Source organism: Oryctolagus cuniculus, chromosome 5 (genome assembly GCF_964237555.1).
Source record: "Oryctolagus cuniculus chromosome 5, mOryCun1.1, whole genome shotgun sequence".
NCBI lineage: Eukaryota > Metazoa > Chordata > Mammalia > Lagomorpha > Leporidae > Oryctolagus > Oryctolagus cuniculus.
The window spans coordinates 15,424,772-15,437,149 of NC_091436.1; the positions used below are offsets into that span (position 1 = coordinate 15,424,772).

General features: G+C 39.9%; 1 protein-coding gene across 28 annotated transcripts in view; it reads left to right on the forward strand.

Annotated features, from left to right (window-relative positions):
- SYNE1 (spectrin repeat containing nuclear envelope protein 1) overlaps positions 1–12,378 on the forward strand; it is a 551,595-nt gene that overhangs the window by 221,538 nt on the left and 317,679 nt on the right. For all 28 annotated transcript variants that reach the window (XM_051855247.2, XM_070073379.1, XM_070073388.1 and 25 more), the window contains 7 exons: positions 975–1,148; positions 4,405–4,563; positions 5,120–5,284; positions 7,146–7,280; positions 9,553–9,711; positions 9,903–10,111; positions 10,657–10,765. In XM_051855247.2, coding sequence (XP_051711207.2) covers positions 975–1,148; positions 4,405–4,563; positions 5,120–5,284; positions 7,146–7,280; positions 9,553–9,711; positions 9,903–10,111; positions 10,657–10,765 — 1,110 coding nt within the window. The remainder of the gene's footprint in view (positions 1–974; positions 1,149–4,404; positions 4,564–5,119; positions 5,285–7,145; positions 7,281–9,552; positions 9,712–9,902; positions 10,112–10,656; positions 10,766–12,378) is intronic.

Below are 12,378 nucleotides of genomic sequence, written 5' to 3' on the forward strand. Positions count from 1 at the left end.
CCCAAGTGGCCGCAATGGCTAGAACTGTGCCAGTCCAAAGCCAGGAGCCAAGAGCTTCTTCAACATGGGTGCAGGGGCCCATGGACCTAGGCCATTATCTTCTGCTCTCCCAGGCACTTTAGTAGGTAGCTGGATAGAAGTGGAACAGACGGGACTCAAACCTGCACCCACATGGAATGCTAGCATGGCAGGTGGCGGCTTTACCTCCTATGCCAAAGCACCAGCCCCTGTTTGTTTTGTTTTGATGAGTGTATCCTTCTGGCAGAATACCCCAGAAAATATTTCTGTGTGGGAACTTCTACATATAATAGTCTAACAAATTGGTACCTCCCACTTTCTTCAAGGATTATTTTCAAAATATCACACCTAAATTTAACATATTATTGTCTTCATACTTTATGAAAACAAAGCACTTTCTCTTACTAAAATATTGATTTTCTTTGTATTAATAATATTAAATAAATTAGGAAGGTGATGAATTATAAAGTCCTTGGAGAATTCTAAGATCCTGGATAAACATGAGAAGGCAGATACTTTATGAAGCTCTTGGACTCCACCTTATGATCCCTTCATGAAGGAAATGCAGGTGTATGAACTGATAGCATTTTTTAAAAAACAAGTGAAAGATAAGGGCTGAGCCAACTCAGATGAGGGAGACATCTTCTAACATGGTTTATGAAGTAGAATTTGGTGCCATCTGCTTACCAACAGCCATCATTGAGGTTAGAAAATGCTATCTAGATGGACAATTTAGATGAATTCTCATGTGAAAAAAAAAGCCGTTTGCTGCAGCAGTAGTATTTTTATAGCAGAATTTAATAATATACAGGAAGCATGTTAAAAGTGTCTTTGGATATTTCTAAGCATTGAATGACCATGTCACTAAAGAAAATGTTTCTAGGAGCTATGAATGGTGCCAGAGCCTCTGGTACCCAATGCTGTTTCACGGGGTGTTTGTCTTTGTATTTCTAAAGGTCAAAGAATGTTGCTCCCCACTCCTTTATGAGTCTCAGCAGCTGCTGGTGCCGTTGGAGGAATTAGAAAAGCAGATGACGTGCTTTTATGACTCACTTGGAAAAATCAATGAAATTATAGCAGTTCTTGAGCATGAAGCACAATCTAGTGCTCTTTTTAAACAAAAACACCAGGTAAGAAAAATCTCTTTCAGGAAGCATAATTATTTTAATGCATGTTTAATGAGACTGAATAGAAATTCAGGACAAAAAACATTTCTTAAAATAGTACAGTATTAATAATGAAAAAACAAAAATTCATGCCTTGTCCAATTGATGCAAACCTAACCACTGTTGGTGAAAGGAAATTGAATTATTTTTCCGTGGAGAGCTAAGCTGAATCCTGAGGTGCAAACTAGGTTCGTTAGAGACAGGCACTAATTATCTCATTAATAAATTCATGGACTTAAGCAAAATTTGGAAGGCCAGTTTGTTTTGAGCACTTGGCTCTCCTCCTATGAACTGGGCAGTGTGGTGAGCTGACAGGACCCAACAAGTGTTGAACAGCTGCTCTGTGCACACCCATGCTGCACATTCAGATCTCCAGGTATAAAAGGTGAGATACTCATGTTGTCTGTATGAAATAAAGAATATGATTGAGACAGTCCAAGCCAGCCACCGCTCTCTTTTGAAACCAAAAGGATGCCCTTAGTAGAAGGGCTTTCTATTAACCTCTCTGCTTTGTACTTGTTTGTTTTTCTTGCAGTATCTTTCTGCCATTGACTCCAGGGATTATTTTTCACCATCAAAGCCCATTAAAAAGTATAATACATTCTCATTTTCATTTTCTAAAGGATAGAAAATTCACATGTGCACACACATGTTTCTCTTTATATTGGCTTTCTTTTAGGAAATCATTTAGAGCAGTTTCCCACACATAACTTTGAATAATACCTGTTACCTCATTAACTGCTGAAATGGTTAATTTCATTTTTAAAAAGTGTATGTTCCTTAATTGATTCCTTGCAAACATACAAATATCTATTATATGTACATTTAGATATATATGATGATAAAAGAAATAACTATACTCCTGTATTAATTCCCATAGATTTGGGGAAAGAGTGTGGCATCTCCTAGTATACAGAGTAGAGAGTGTCTGAAATGAGCCAGACAGATATTCAAATCTTAGGCAAATTACAAAACCTTGATTAGTTTTGATTCCTTTTTAAAAATTAAAGTGGTAATACCTGGTAGTATGTACTCCATAAGTAACATTCTTACTATTATCCACAGTGAGACTCCAATGATTATACCACCAAACAAAGATTCTCAAAATATTGGATAAAAATTTTTTCTTATGTTTTAAAACATACTATTTCCTACATTCTCAAATTGTTATAAATTGCTATCATTATCATATAATCTTTCCATGTTGAAATAATATTTATACTCTTATTAATAAATATTAATCATTTTATAATATATTTAACAACATTTTATCTCCTAAATCTTCAAAAGGAAAATGTATGTCTTATTCCATTTTCCCAAAACAAGACAAAAACCCTGCTGTTAATATTGACGACTAGATTGGGGCAGGCATTTGGCACAGCTGTTCAGACACTTTTGGGTGCCCACATCCCATATCAGAGTGCTGGGCTTGAGTCCCAGCTGTTTCCCATTCCATCTTCCTGTTAACGCACACAATGGGAGACAGCAAGTGATGATTCAAATACTGGGGTCCATTCCACCCACGAGGGAGATCTAGATTGAGTTCTGGATTCAGTCCGGCCTTATCCTGGCTGCTAGTGGAAGCTTTGGAGACAGAAACAGTATATAGAAGAGATTCATTTATTCATTCTCTCTCTCTCGCTCTCTCTCCCCCACCTTCCCTCCCTCCCTCCCTCCCTCCTTCCCTCCCTCTCTCTCTCTCTCTCTCTCTCTCTCTCTCTCTCTCTCTTTCTCTGTGTGTATTTATCTCTGAAATAAGAATTTTAAAAATATTTAGATAGCCAAAAATACGAGCTATGAGAAATATTTTTTCAAAGCAATTAAGGTGTTGAAATACAAGTGGTGTTCATTCAAGTGAAAAAAAAAAATGATTCTACCTTGGGATTGGATTTCCATGATACTTACTGCAGAAATCCCTGTGATAGGTGGAAGTTCTGTGAGTCACTGTTGCATCTCATCCTGCTAATGTGTAACATCCACACATCTTCCCCAGACTCATTGGTCTGCTACATTTTCTTTTTAAGATTTACTTATTTGAAGGGCAGAGTGAGGGTGAGGAGTGAGGGCTGAGTGCTCTTCCATCTGCTGATTTACCCCCCAGATAGCTGGGGCTGGGCCAGGTCAAAGCAGGGAGACAGAAGCTTCATCTGGGTCTGTCACATGAGTGTAGACCAAAGCACTTGGGCCATCTTCTGCTGCTTTCCCAGGCATCATCAGGGAGCTGGATCAGAAGTAGAGCAGCTGGGGCTTTAACTGCTGCCCATATGGGATGCTGGCACTGGAGGCAGTGGCTTTATCCACTGTTGCACAGTGCTGGTCCCTCTGTTGCATTTTCTGAGTTGGATCTGGAATCCACAAATTCAATAATGAAGATGATAACCTGAGAATCTTAGGAGTTCAAGTATCATAAATTTAGGATATAGAAGTAACATGTAATCTGCCAATGGACTCTTCCAGTAAAATGCAAACACTTTAGTGCTAAATTGATTTGGTGGGATAAAACATGTGTTGACACCAGTGCTATGGCATAGCGAGTAAAGCCACTGTCTACAATACTGGCATCCCATATCGGCACCGGTTCAAGCCCCAGAGGCTCTACTTCCAATCCAATTCCGTGCTATTGGCCTGGAAAAAGTAGTAGATGGCCCAAGTGTTTGGGCCCCTGTCAACCATGTGGGAGCCTAGGTGAAGCTCCTGGTTCCTAACTTCCACCTGGTCCAGCCTAGGCTATTGTGGTCTACTGGGTAGTGAACCAGCAGATGGAAGATGTCTTTATCTCTCCCTCTGTGCAACTCTGATTCAAATTGATCAATCTTTTTTTTAAAAAATAAATCCATGACATGTAGATTGATTTTATGGCTGTTCTTTAAATAAACCTTAGCCCTATCAACTGACTGGAGGAAAGCAAACACTGGACAAATAGTAATTGTGATGCTGTGTCATTTCCTTACTGTCATTGAAATGTTCACGAAATATGTAAAATCTCAAACTCATGGTGATATTTAAATACTTTACATAAAAGCACTGACTCTAGTGATTTCTTCTAATTGAGCTCTATTGAAATGTCCCCCTGTGCTTTTGATTCCCCCTGTATTTTTTTTTATTTTCCTCATTGCTGACTAAAAGACTAAATGCTATATAATGTTATTATTCGTAAGGTTCGTCACTTTCCTTCTCTTTAACTTGTAAATAATATTGTTATGCTTTCCTTTCTTTGTAGGAACTGTTAGCTTGTCAAGAAAGCTGTAAGAAAACTTTGACACTCGTTGAGAAAGGCAGTCAAAGTGTTCAAAAGTTTGTGACCTTGAGCAATGTATTAAAACACTTTGATCAGACGAAGCTGCAAAGACAGATTGCAGATGTTCATGTTGCTTTTCAGGTAATTTTCTCTCCTGCTTTAGTGCTGTGAGCCAGGAAAAATGTAAAAACTGAGAACAGGTAATTACCACTTGGGCGCTCAGGCTTGTAAACACCTTGCTTGATGTTTAAATCAATGTTTTCACTACTTTTTCTAATATCGGTTTAAAAGAGTGAATCTCATCATAACATAATGTCTTCCAAGTGTTTTTTAAAACATAATAATACTATCTAACACATTGGTAATTTCAATAATGAGAAAACAGTATCACATTATGATTATAGTTGATTCCACATCTATAGATTCAATCAACCGCAAATCAAAAATAGTTTTTAAAAAATGCATTCAAAGAAAACATATATAAACTTACCATTCCATAAATAATACAATATAACAACTATTTATACTGCATTTGTATTAAGTGTTAAAAGTAAGTAATCCAGAGATGATTTAAAGTATATGGGAGGATGTACTTATGCTAAATGCAAATATGACACCATTTTATATAAGGGACTTTAGTATCCACAGATTTTGGTATCCAGGGGGTCCTAGAATCAATTGTTTGTTTTACATCAAGAACATGGTAAAGAAAACTGGAGACTGGAAGAAGCATGTGGAAACCAACAGTCGCTTGATGAAGAAATTCGAGGAATCTCGAGCAGAGTTGGAGAAGGTGCTGCGTATGGCACAGGAGGGCTTGCAGGAGAAGGGAGATCCTGAAGAACTCCTGCGGAGGCACACTGTGAGTCCACCCTCCCTGAGTGCATGCACAGTTGGCCTGGGATGCACAAATACCGAGCGTTATGATCTAACAGGTGGAGAGGGGAGATGAGTGAGGAAGGCAGAACTTTTTAGGTATGAGACTCAAAGAGACAATGGCAAAAAGAACTTCAAGAGCAATTGATTAGCTTATACTTGCCCATTTAATTTTCAAAGAGTAATTTATTTGGAGGAGAGAGAGAGGGCGTTTGATCTCCTATCCCCTGGGTCACTCCTCAAATGGCTGCAATGGCCCTAGGCTAGGGGTTAAAATGGGAGCCAGAAACAATCTGGATTTCCTCTGTTGGTGCAGGGAAGCATGTCCTTGAGCCATCGCTGTTGCCTCCCAAGTCTGAGTCAGCTGGATATTGTACCCAGGAACAATGGGATGCAAGTGGGTGTCCTAACGCATGTCTTAACTGATAGGCCTAATGCCCACCCACCCCCAACTGACAATTCTTAAGCCCCTGGAACAGCAAGAGGCCCAGGATAATTAAGGCTCTCTAAATGACTAAGTTGGAGAGTTCTCTAATTACTAAATCTATTATTTAGCAAAATAATTTGTTTGCAACTAAAGATTCTTTTGAAAGGCAACTTGAGAATAGCGTCTATATCCTTTGTGTTCCTTTTATAAATCCACATCAAAGCATGTGAAGTCTCATAGCTGCTTTACACATCTTGTCCCAGTATTATGAAGCTATATCCTTGTTCATTATACTTGTTTAAGTTGTATTAGTATCAAAAATTAGTAAAATATGAAATCTAAAGAGATAGCACTTGAGAAATGTGTATTTGAGTTGTTTTTTCCTGAAATTTCAGTGAATAGTTATTTAAATTACCCTCTCAAAAGATGACCAATGGATTTGACACAGGCTACTAACTACAGGGTTAATTTCTGTGACCAAATGCAAAACATTTCATCTGTACACCTCTGTAGAATAGCTCTTTATGTTTCCAATCAGGGTTGTTTCACCTTATCTCTGTATACATGTACCTGAGGCTGTGGGGGATCAGCCACAGATGTGTCTACACAAGTATTGTCCTGTTCTGCTTAGATTGCATAACAAAATTGAGTGGTGGATTCAGCAACAAATTTATCTTCTCACAGTTCTGGAGACTGAAAGTCCAAGTTCAGAGTTGCCACTATTTTAAGATCCTGGGGAGTGCCTTCTTCCTGGCTTGCAGGTGGTGGGCTTGTCCTGTGTCCTCATGTGGCACAGAGAGAGTTGGTATGGCCAGCTCTCTAGTGTCTCTTCTTACAAGGGTATCAGTCCCATCATGATCATCCCATTTCAACTACACGTGGTTATTCCCCACATCCCCAAAAACAACGTATTTGGAGTAAGGCTTAGACATAGGAATTGGGGGCAGGCACACAAGTCAGGACGTAGGTGTGTGTTCATGTGCACATGTGTGAACATTGTAATAGCTCCTAATGAACCAGCAGGGCTTGGAATACATTGCAGTTAGGGAATGAGGCACCAAGAAGATTCGTGCTGGCTTCTACTTTGCTCTCCCGACTTCACCAAAGAGGATCCCAAACTATCGCTGAGGAATCAAGGCTTAGGATTTAGGATCCCCTTTGGCTTTGGTACAGTCTACCAAATGTGAAAGCAGATTGTTTCTCTCTGAAGAATAAAAAGTACTAAATTTCAGACGTGAGGGTTTCTGACCTCCAAGTATAGTTGTTTACAGTTCATTCCTACAAAAGAAATCTAGTTGTTTCCGGAAGTATTGTAGAGGGCAGCAGCCCTCTAACAGGTGCATATATGGAGTGAGATCGTGTTCAATGCTGCGTTTTCTTCTGCCGCACTCTCCTCCCGCGTCTCGCTGCTCCACGCCAGGAGTTCTTCAGTCAGCTGGATCAGAGGGTGCTCAATGCCTTCCTGAAAGCCTGTGACGAGCTCACAGACATCCTCCCCGAGCAGGAGCAGCAGGGGCTGCAGGAAGCTGTGAGAAAACTCCATAAGCAATGGAAGGTGAGTCAGCCACAGTGTGTGCCTCACATGTCATGAGTGGAGAGAACGTCAGTGTGCTAAGGTCCGATTCTAAGAGAAATGAGAAATGCAGAGAAAGTTGCCATAGCTGCTTCGGTGATTTATAAAAAAAACTGGACATGAATAAATGATAAAATATGATAGAACTTTTTGTTTTTATTTTTTGGTGGCATCACTTTTGTCACACTGCTTGAGTATTCTTTCTCTTTTTTGACATTTAACTTAAGCAACATTTAGTGAACTCTTCTTAGATGAATAAATCATCCTAGGTATACTACTAAAATTACAAAACTACACACACACAGTTTTTGGACTAAATATTTTGCCATCCAGGTCAGATAGTTATGATCTAAAATTATAAATTAAAACATTTATTGGTTAGGATTCAATAATGAACAAAGCATAATTCTTCTCCACCAAAGATGTTAGAATATAGATAGGAATATAGTTAGTTGTAAACAATAGTCAAAAATCATAAATAATACACCCATGCTTTGATAGAATTTAACTCACTTGGTGATCAGAGATGGGTGAATAGAATCATTAGTATTGAACAACAACTTTTTTTTTTTTGATGTAGGAATTACTCATGATTTTATTTATTTTTTTTAACTTTTATTTAATGAATATAAATTTCCAAAGTACGGCTTATGGGTTACAATGACTTCTTAAAAAATTTTTGAGAAATGTGGTCAGAGAAAGTTTCCACCAATTGCTTACTCCCAAAATGTTCGGTGGGGCTGGTCATGGGCTGGAGCTAAGAACTCAGTCCATGTCTCCCTCATGGGAGCTAGGAACCCAATCATTTGCACCGTTACTGCTGCCTCCAAGAGCTTACCTTAGTAGAAGCCGGAATCAGGAGCCAGGGGCAGGAATTGAACCCAGGCACTTTAATGTGGGACACAGGTATCGTAATACCTGTGCTAAAATGCCTGTTCCTCAGCTGGAACTTTAAAGAAAAAAAAAATGTGAATGTGGATAGGATGGTGAAGGCAAAGCAATCAGAGAAAACTGGAGCGTATGCACTGGAGGACCAGGGGCCCGCTCAGGCTCAGGCTTCCCTGAATGTCTGCTGAGGGAGCTGAGACCAGACCTGACCCAGAGGAGGAGGAATCAACCTCAGATTCTCCAGACAGCCACAGTGTAATTGAGACCTGGCAAGGCCATCTTCTATGAGAACAGCTGGAGGGCGACTCTAGCTGTGGGTGAACGGGGGCTGCAGTGAGGTGGTATTTCCTTTGTATTAGATCAGGGAGTCTCAGGGCTTGAAAGACTGGAGCCTAACTCTCTCCATTAGTTTGTTACTTTCAAGATTTTTAAATTCTCAGCAATATTCACTAAAATATCATCTGTGTAGGAAAAGCGCAGTTAATGCAATGTGTTTTTTAAGTTTCTAAGTTGAAACCTAAGTGCCTCCTCATAAAGAAGATCCTTAAAGAAATGAAGATGTCTTTGTGGCTTAGCACATCACACATGTGTTCTAGAATAGAGACCAAAATTGGAAGTTGTGTTGCATTACACACATACATGTTAAACTCTGTAGGATATAATCTCTCATTGTCTTTTCATAGTCCCACCTCATCTCTATCTTCTTTTTAGGTAATTTTTAAAATGCTATAGGATACAAATTGGCTAATAAATTAAAGAACTAAGGATAATGATGAAGCGTGTGCCCATATCAGAGAACATGAAGATGTATGTGTTGTTTGGGTGTTGCTTGCTTGTTTTCTCAGTGTGTGACCTATGGAAAGAGGGCATGGCCAGCCATCACCAGTTGATCCTGATTTGTTTCTACTTACAAAATTGTCTCACGTTCCTCCTTTGTGAAGCAGGCACAGTATCAGTGCTTCCTACCTCACATAGCTGTGGCCAAAATGAACAGGGACACCTAGCAGGGAAAAAGTAAATGGCATAAGTGCATGGTTTAGATCTAGGTTCAAATCATAGCTTTTCTAGTTACCCCCTGAGCCTCTGTAGTAGCCTAATCTGTAAAATAGGGACATTAATATTTTGCAGGGCCATTGTGAGAATCAAATAGAATAATCACTGTAGAAACACCTGACCTACAGGAGCAGGAAAGGATTTGCTGCAGGCTCAGTACTTGGAAAAGTATAGAGAGGTTAAGTATATCTACAGTATTTAAATCACATTGGCCCCTAAATAGAATATTTTTAGGGGATGTTTTTTTGCCACTTCAATTGGAAATGTACATAGAAACATTATCCTGTGTTTTGGATTTTCCTGTGGAATGCAGGATCTTCAAGGAGAAGCCCCTTACCATTTGCTTCATCTAAAGATTGATGTGGAGAAGAATAGATTTTTAGCCTGTGTGGAAGAATGCAGGAATGAGCTGGACCGAGAGACCAGGCTGGTGCCCCAGGAAGGAAGTGAAAAGATCATCAAAGAGCACAGGGTACATCTCTCCCTTGTACACATTGTTACTTAAACAGTATGATTGGAAGTATGGCTTGGGTCTGAATAAAATCATTTAATCACCCTACAGTGATAGTCTGCTTGAGAATCTTCCTTTGGATTTTCTATGAAAATGTCAAGGTATTGGATGGATTCTCACAGGCATTATTTAAAATGTTTATTGCTCATTAGATATTCTTCAGTGACAAGGGTCCTCATCATCTCTGTGAGAAGAGGTTGCAGCTCATTGAAGAACTGTGTGTGAAGCTCCCAGTCCGGGACCCCGTTAGGGAAACACCTGGAAGCTGTCATGCGACCCTCAAAGAGCTCCGAGCTGCCATCGACAGCACCTGTGCAAAGCTTATGGAAAACCCAGACAAGTGGCAGGACTACACAAGCAGGTATTGTCTTGGGATTGTCTTCACAGAAGGACCTAGTCTACCATAATTCCATTAGTTCAGACATCATTACAAAATGAGAAACAGCGTATATTTCCTCTTACGCAATAATCACATGTTCTTATATGAAAATTCTACATTTAATAAAAAAATTTTCAGTCAGAATCTGGGTGAGATACTTTGTATCCAAATGACCCAGAGGCAACGTTGACCAACCCCCTTCTCCCTGACTTCCTCACATCCCCCACTCTAGGGGCGTCTGCTTCTTTGGGTGAGTGTCTTCCTGCGGTAGGAGCCTATAAGGCAGGATGACAGGCAGCTCCTTGCTCCCTTCCTGGGAGATGCTCATGGCCCGGGATTCAGCTTTGTCCTCAGCTAAGATCTGTTCAAGTGACTAAGCACACGTTAAGTGAACCGTTTCCAAAAAAATTGTTAATCAATTTTATAGTTGCTTGATTGTCCCATTTCTGTGAATTAATTCAAAATAGAAACATATTCCCATTCTGCTATGTCCTCCCTCTAATAAGAAAATGCCTGTGTTACTTTAGATTTTCTGAGTTCTCATCTTGGATATCTGCCAAGGAAATGCAGTTAAAAGGGATCAAAGATGAGGCCATCCATGCTGCCAACCATGCAGAGGTCACGTGTGTTGTTGACGTAAGTCCAAGTCCACTGTTCAGTAGAGGAAATTGTCCAGTAATTTTTTTTTTTTTTTTTTTTTTTTTTTTTTTTTTTTTGACAGGCAGAGTGGACAGTGAGAGAGAGAGACAGAGAGAGAAAGGTCTTCCTTTGCCGTTGGTTCACCCTCCAATGGCCGCCGCTGCAGCCGGCGCACCGCGCTGATCCTGGCAGGAGCCAGGAGCCAGGTGCTTTTCCTGGTCTCCCATGGGGTGCAGGGCCCAAGCACCTGGGCCATCCTCCACTGCACTCCCTGGCCATAGCAGAGAGCTGGCCTGGAAGAGGGGCAACCGGGACAGAATCCGGTGCCCCAACCGGGACTAGAACCCGGTGTGCCGGCGCCGCAAGGTGGAGGATTAGCCTATTGAGCCACGGCGCCGGCTCAGTAATTTTTTTTTAAGTTAAACAACCTAATTGTTCTTTTTGTTTCTTTCTAGAAAAAAAAAATGAGTCCTTGAAAATTTTCTTTAAAATAAATCTTGTATTACTGTGAAGAGCTATATAAGGTTTTATTCTATTGAATCTTTGGGAACATTGAGATTCTGTCCCACTGGGTGGTGATTCCAATGGATCTCGAGCTAATGGGGAGCCCTGAGTGGAAAATTGCATGCCTGGGTGGATAACACAGCAGAGAGCGGAAAATAGTCATGGAAAACAAGAACACTGCATGCTTTTATAGAATATATTTTCCACCATGCAAAAGCAAGGCCCTAGAAAACTTAGAATTGAGCAAAGTCTCTAAGCATCCATTTTATGTCATGTTCAGGGTGAATTGTTTAATTTCACTTCCCAGCCAAGATGACAGAGCCTCAGGCCTGAATACTGCTTGACTTCTGGGAATTGTTCCAGCAATTCCTCTTCCTCTCATCTTAGCTCTTCATTTTGTAGACGTAGGCTATTTTTAGCATTTAAAATTTTTTTTGCTTTCAGCATTTTTTAACCCTTGCAAATCAACTGGCTGTTGTTAAGGATATTTCCTTCCTGTTTCTGTCATGTGAGGTCCATTATTTTAAATTATATCATGGAATCCCTTCAAATGCAAGAGGTACTCAATGTCATAGTATGTATATGGAAGGAGCTGTATTTTCCACTGGTGGTTGTTATAGTAAAAACAAAATAAAACAAAAACAAAAAAAGCTATTTGGAATAAAAAGATCACTTACTTCTGGATCCTAGAATTTTCTGGCTTGTATGCATTTGTCCTGCAAAAACCTTGGAACAGGCTGGTAGAGGGAGCACAGGTTGCACCAGTCACCTCTCCCTCACAAGCCAAAGCCCCAAAATCTTCACAGCATTGTTTCGGCTGCTGCGAATCCTCCCTTCCTGGACTAGAACTGGGATTCCTATTTATGCATCTAACTTGGGCGTTGACTTCTAAAAGTTAGCAAAAATAAGGCCAAAAATGTAACTTGATGAAGTTAAAGCAGATCTTTAGAGCATGCATAGCAATATTCAACAAGTGGACTTTTTAGTAATAGAAATCAGCTGGCTGAAAAAGGATTATCATTCTCTTTTTCTAAAATTACTATTTCTTCCAGCTCATAGAAAGTGATATGACAAAGTATATCTATGTTATACTTCCCAATTTTGGT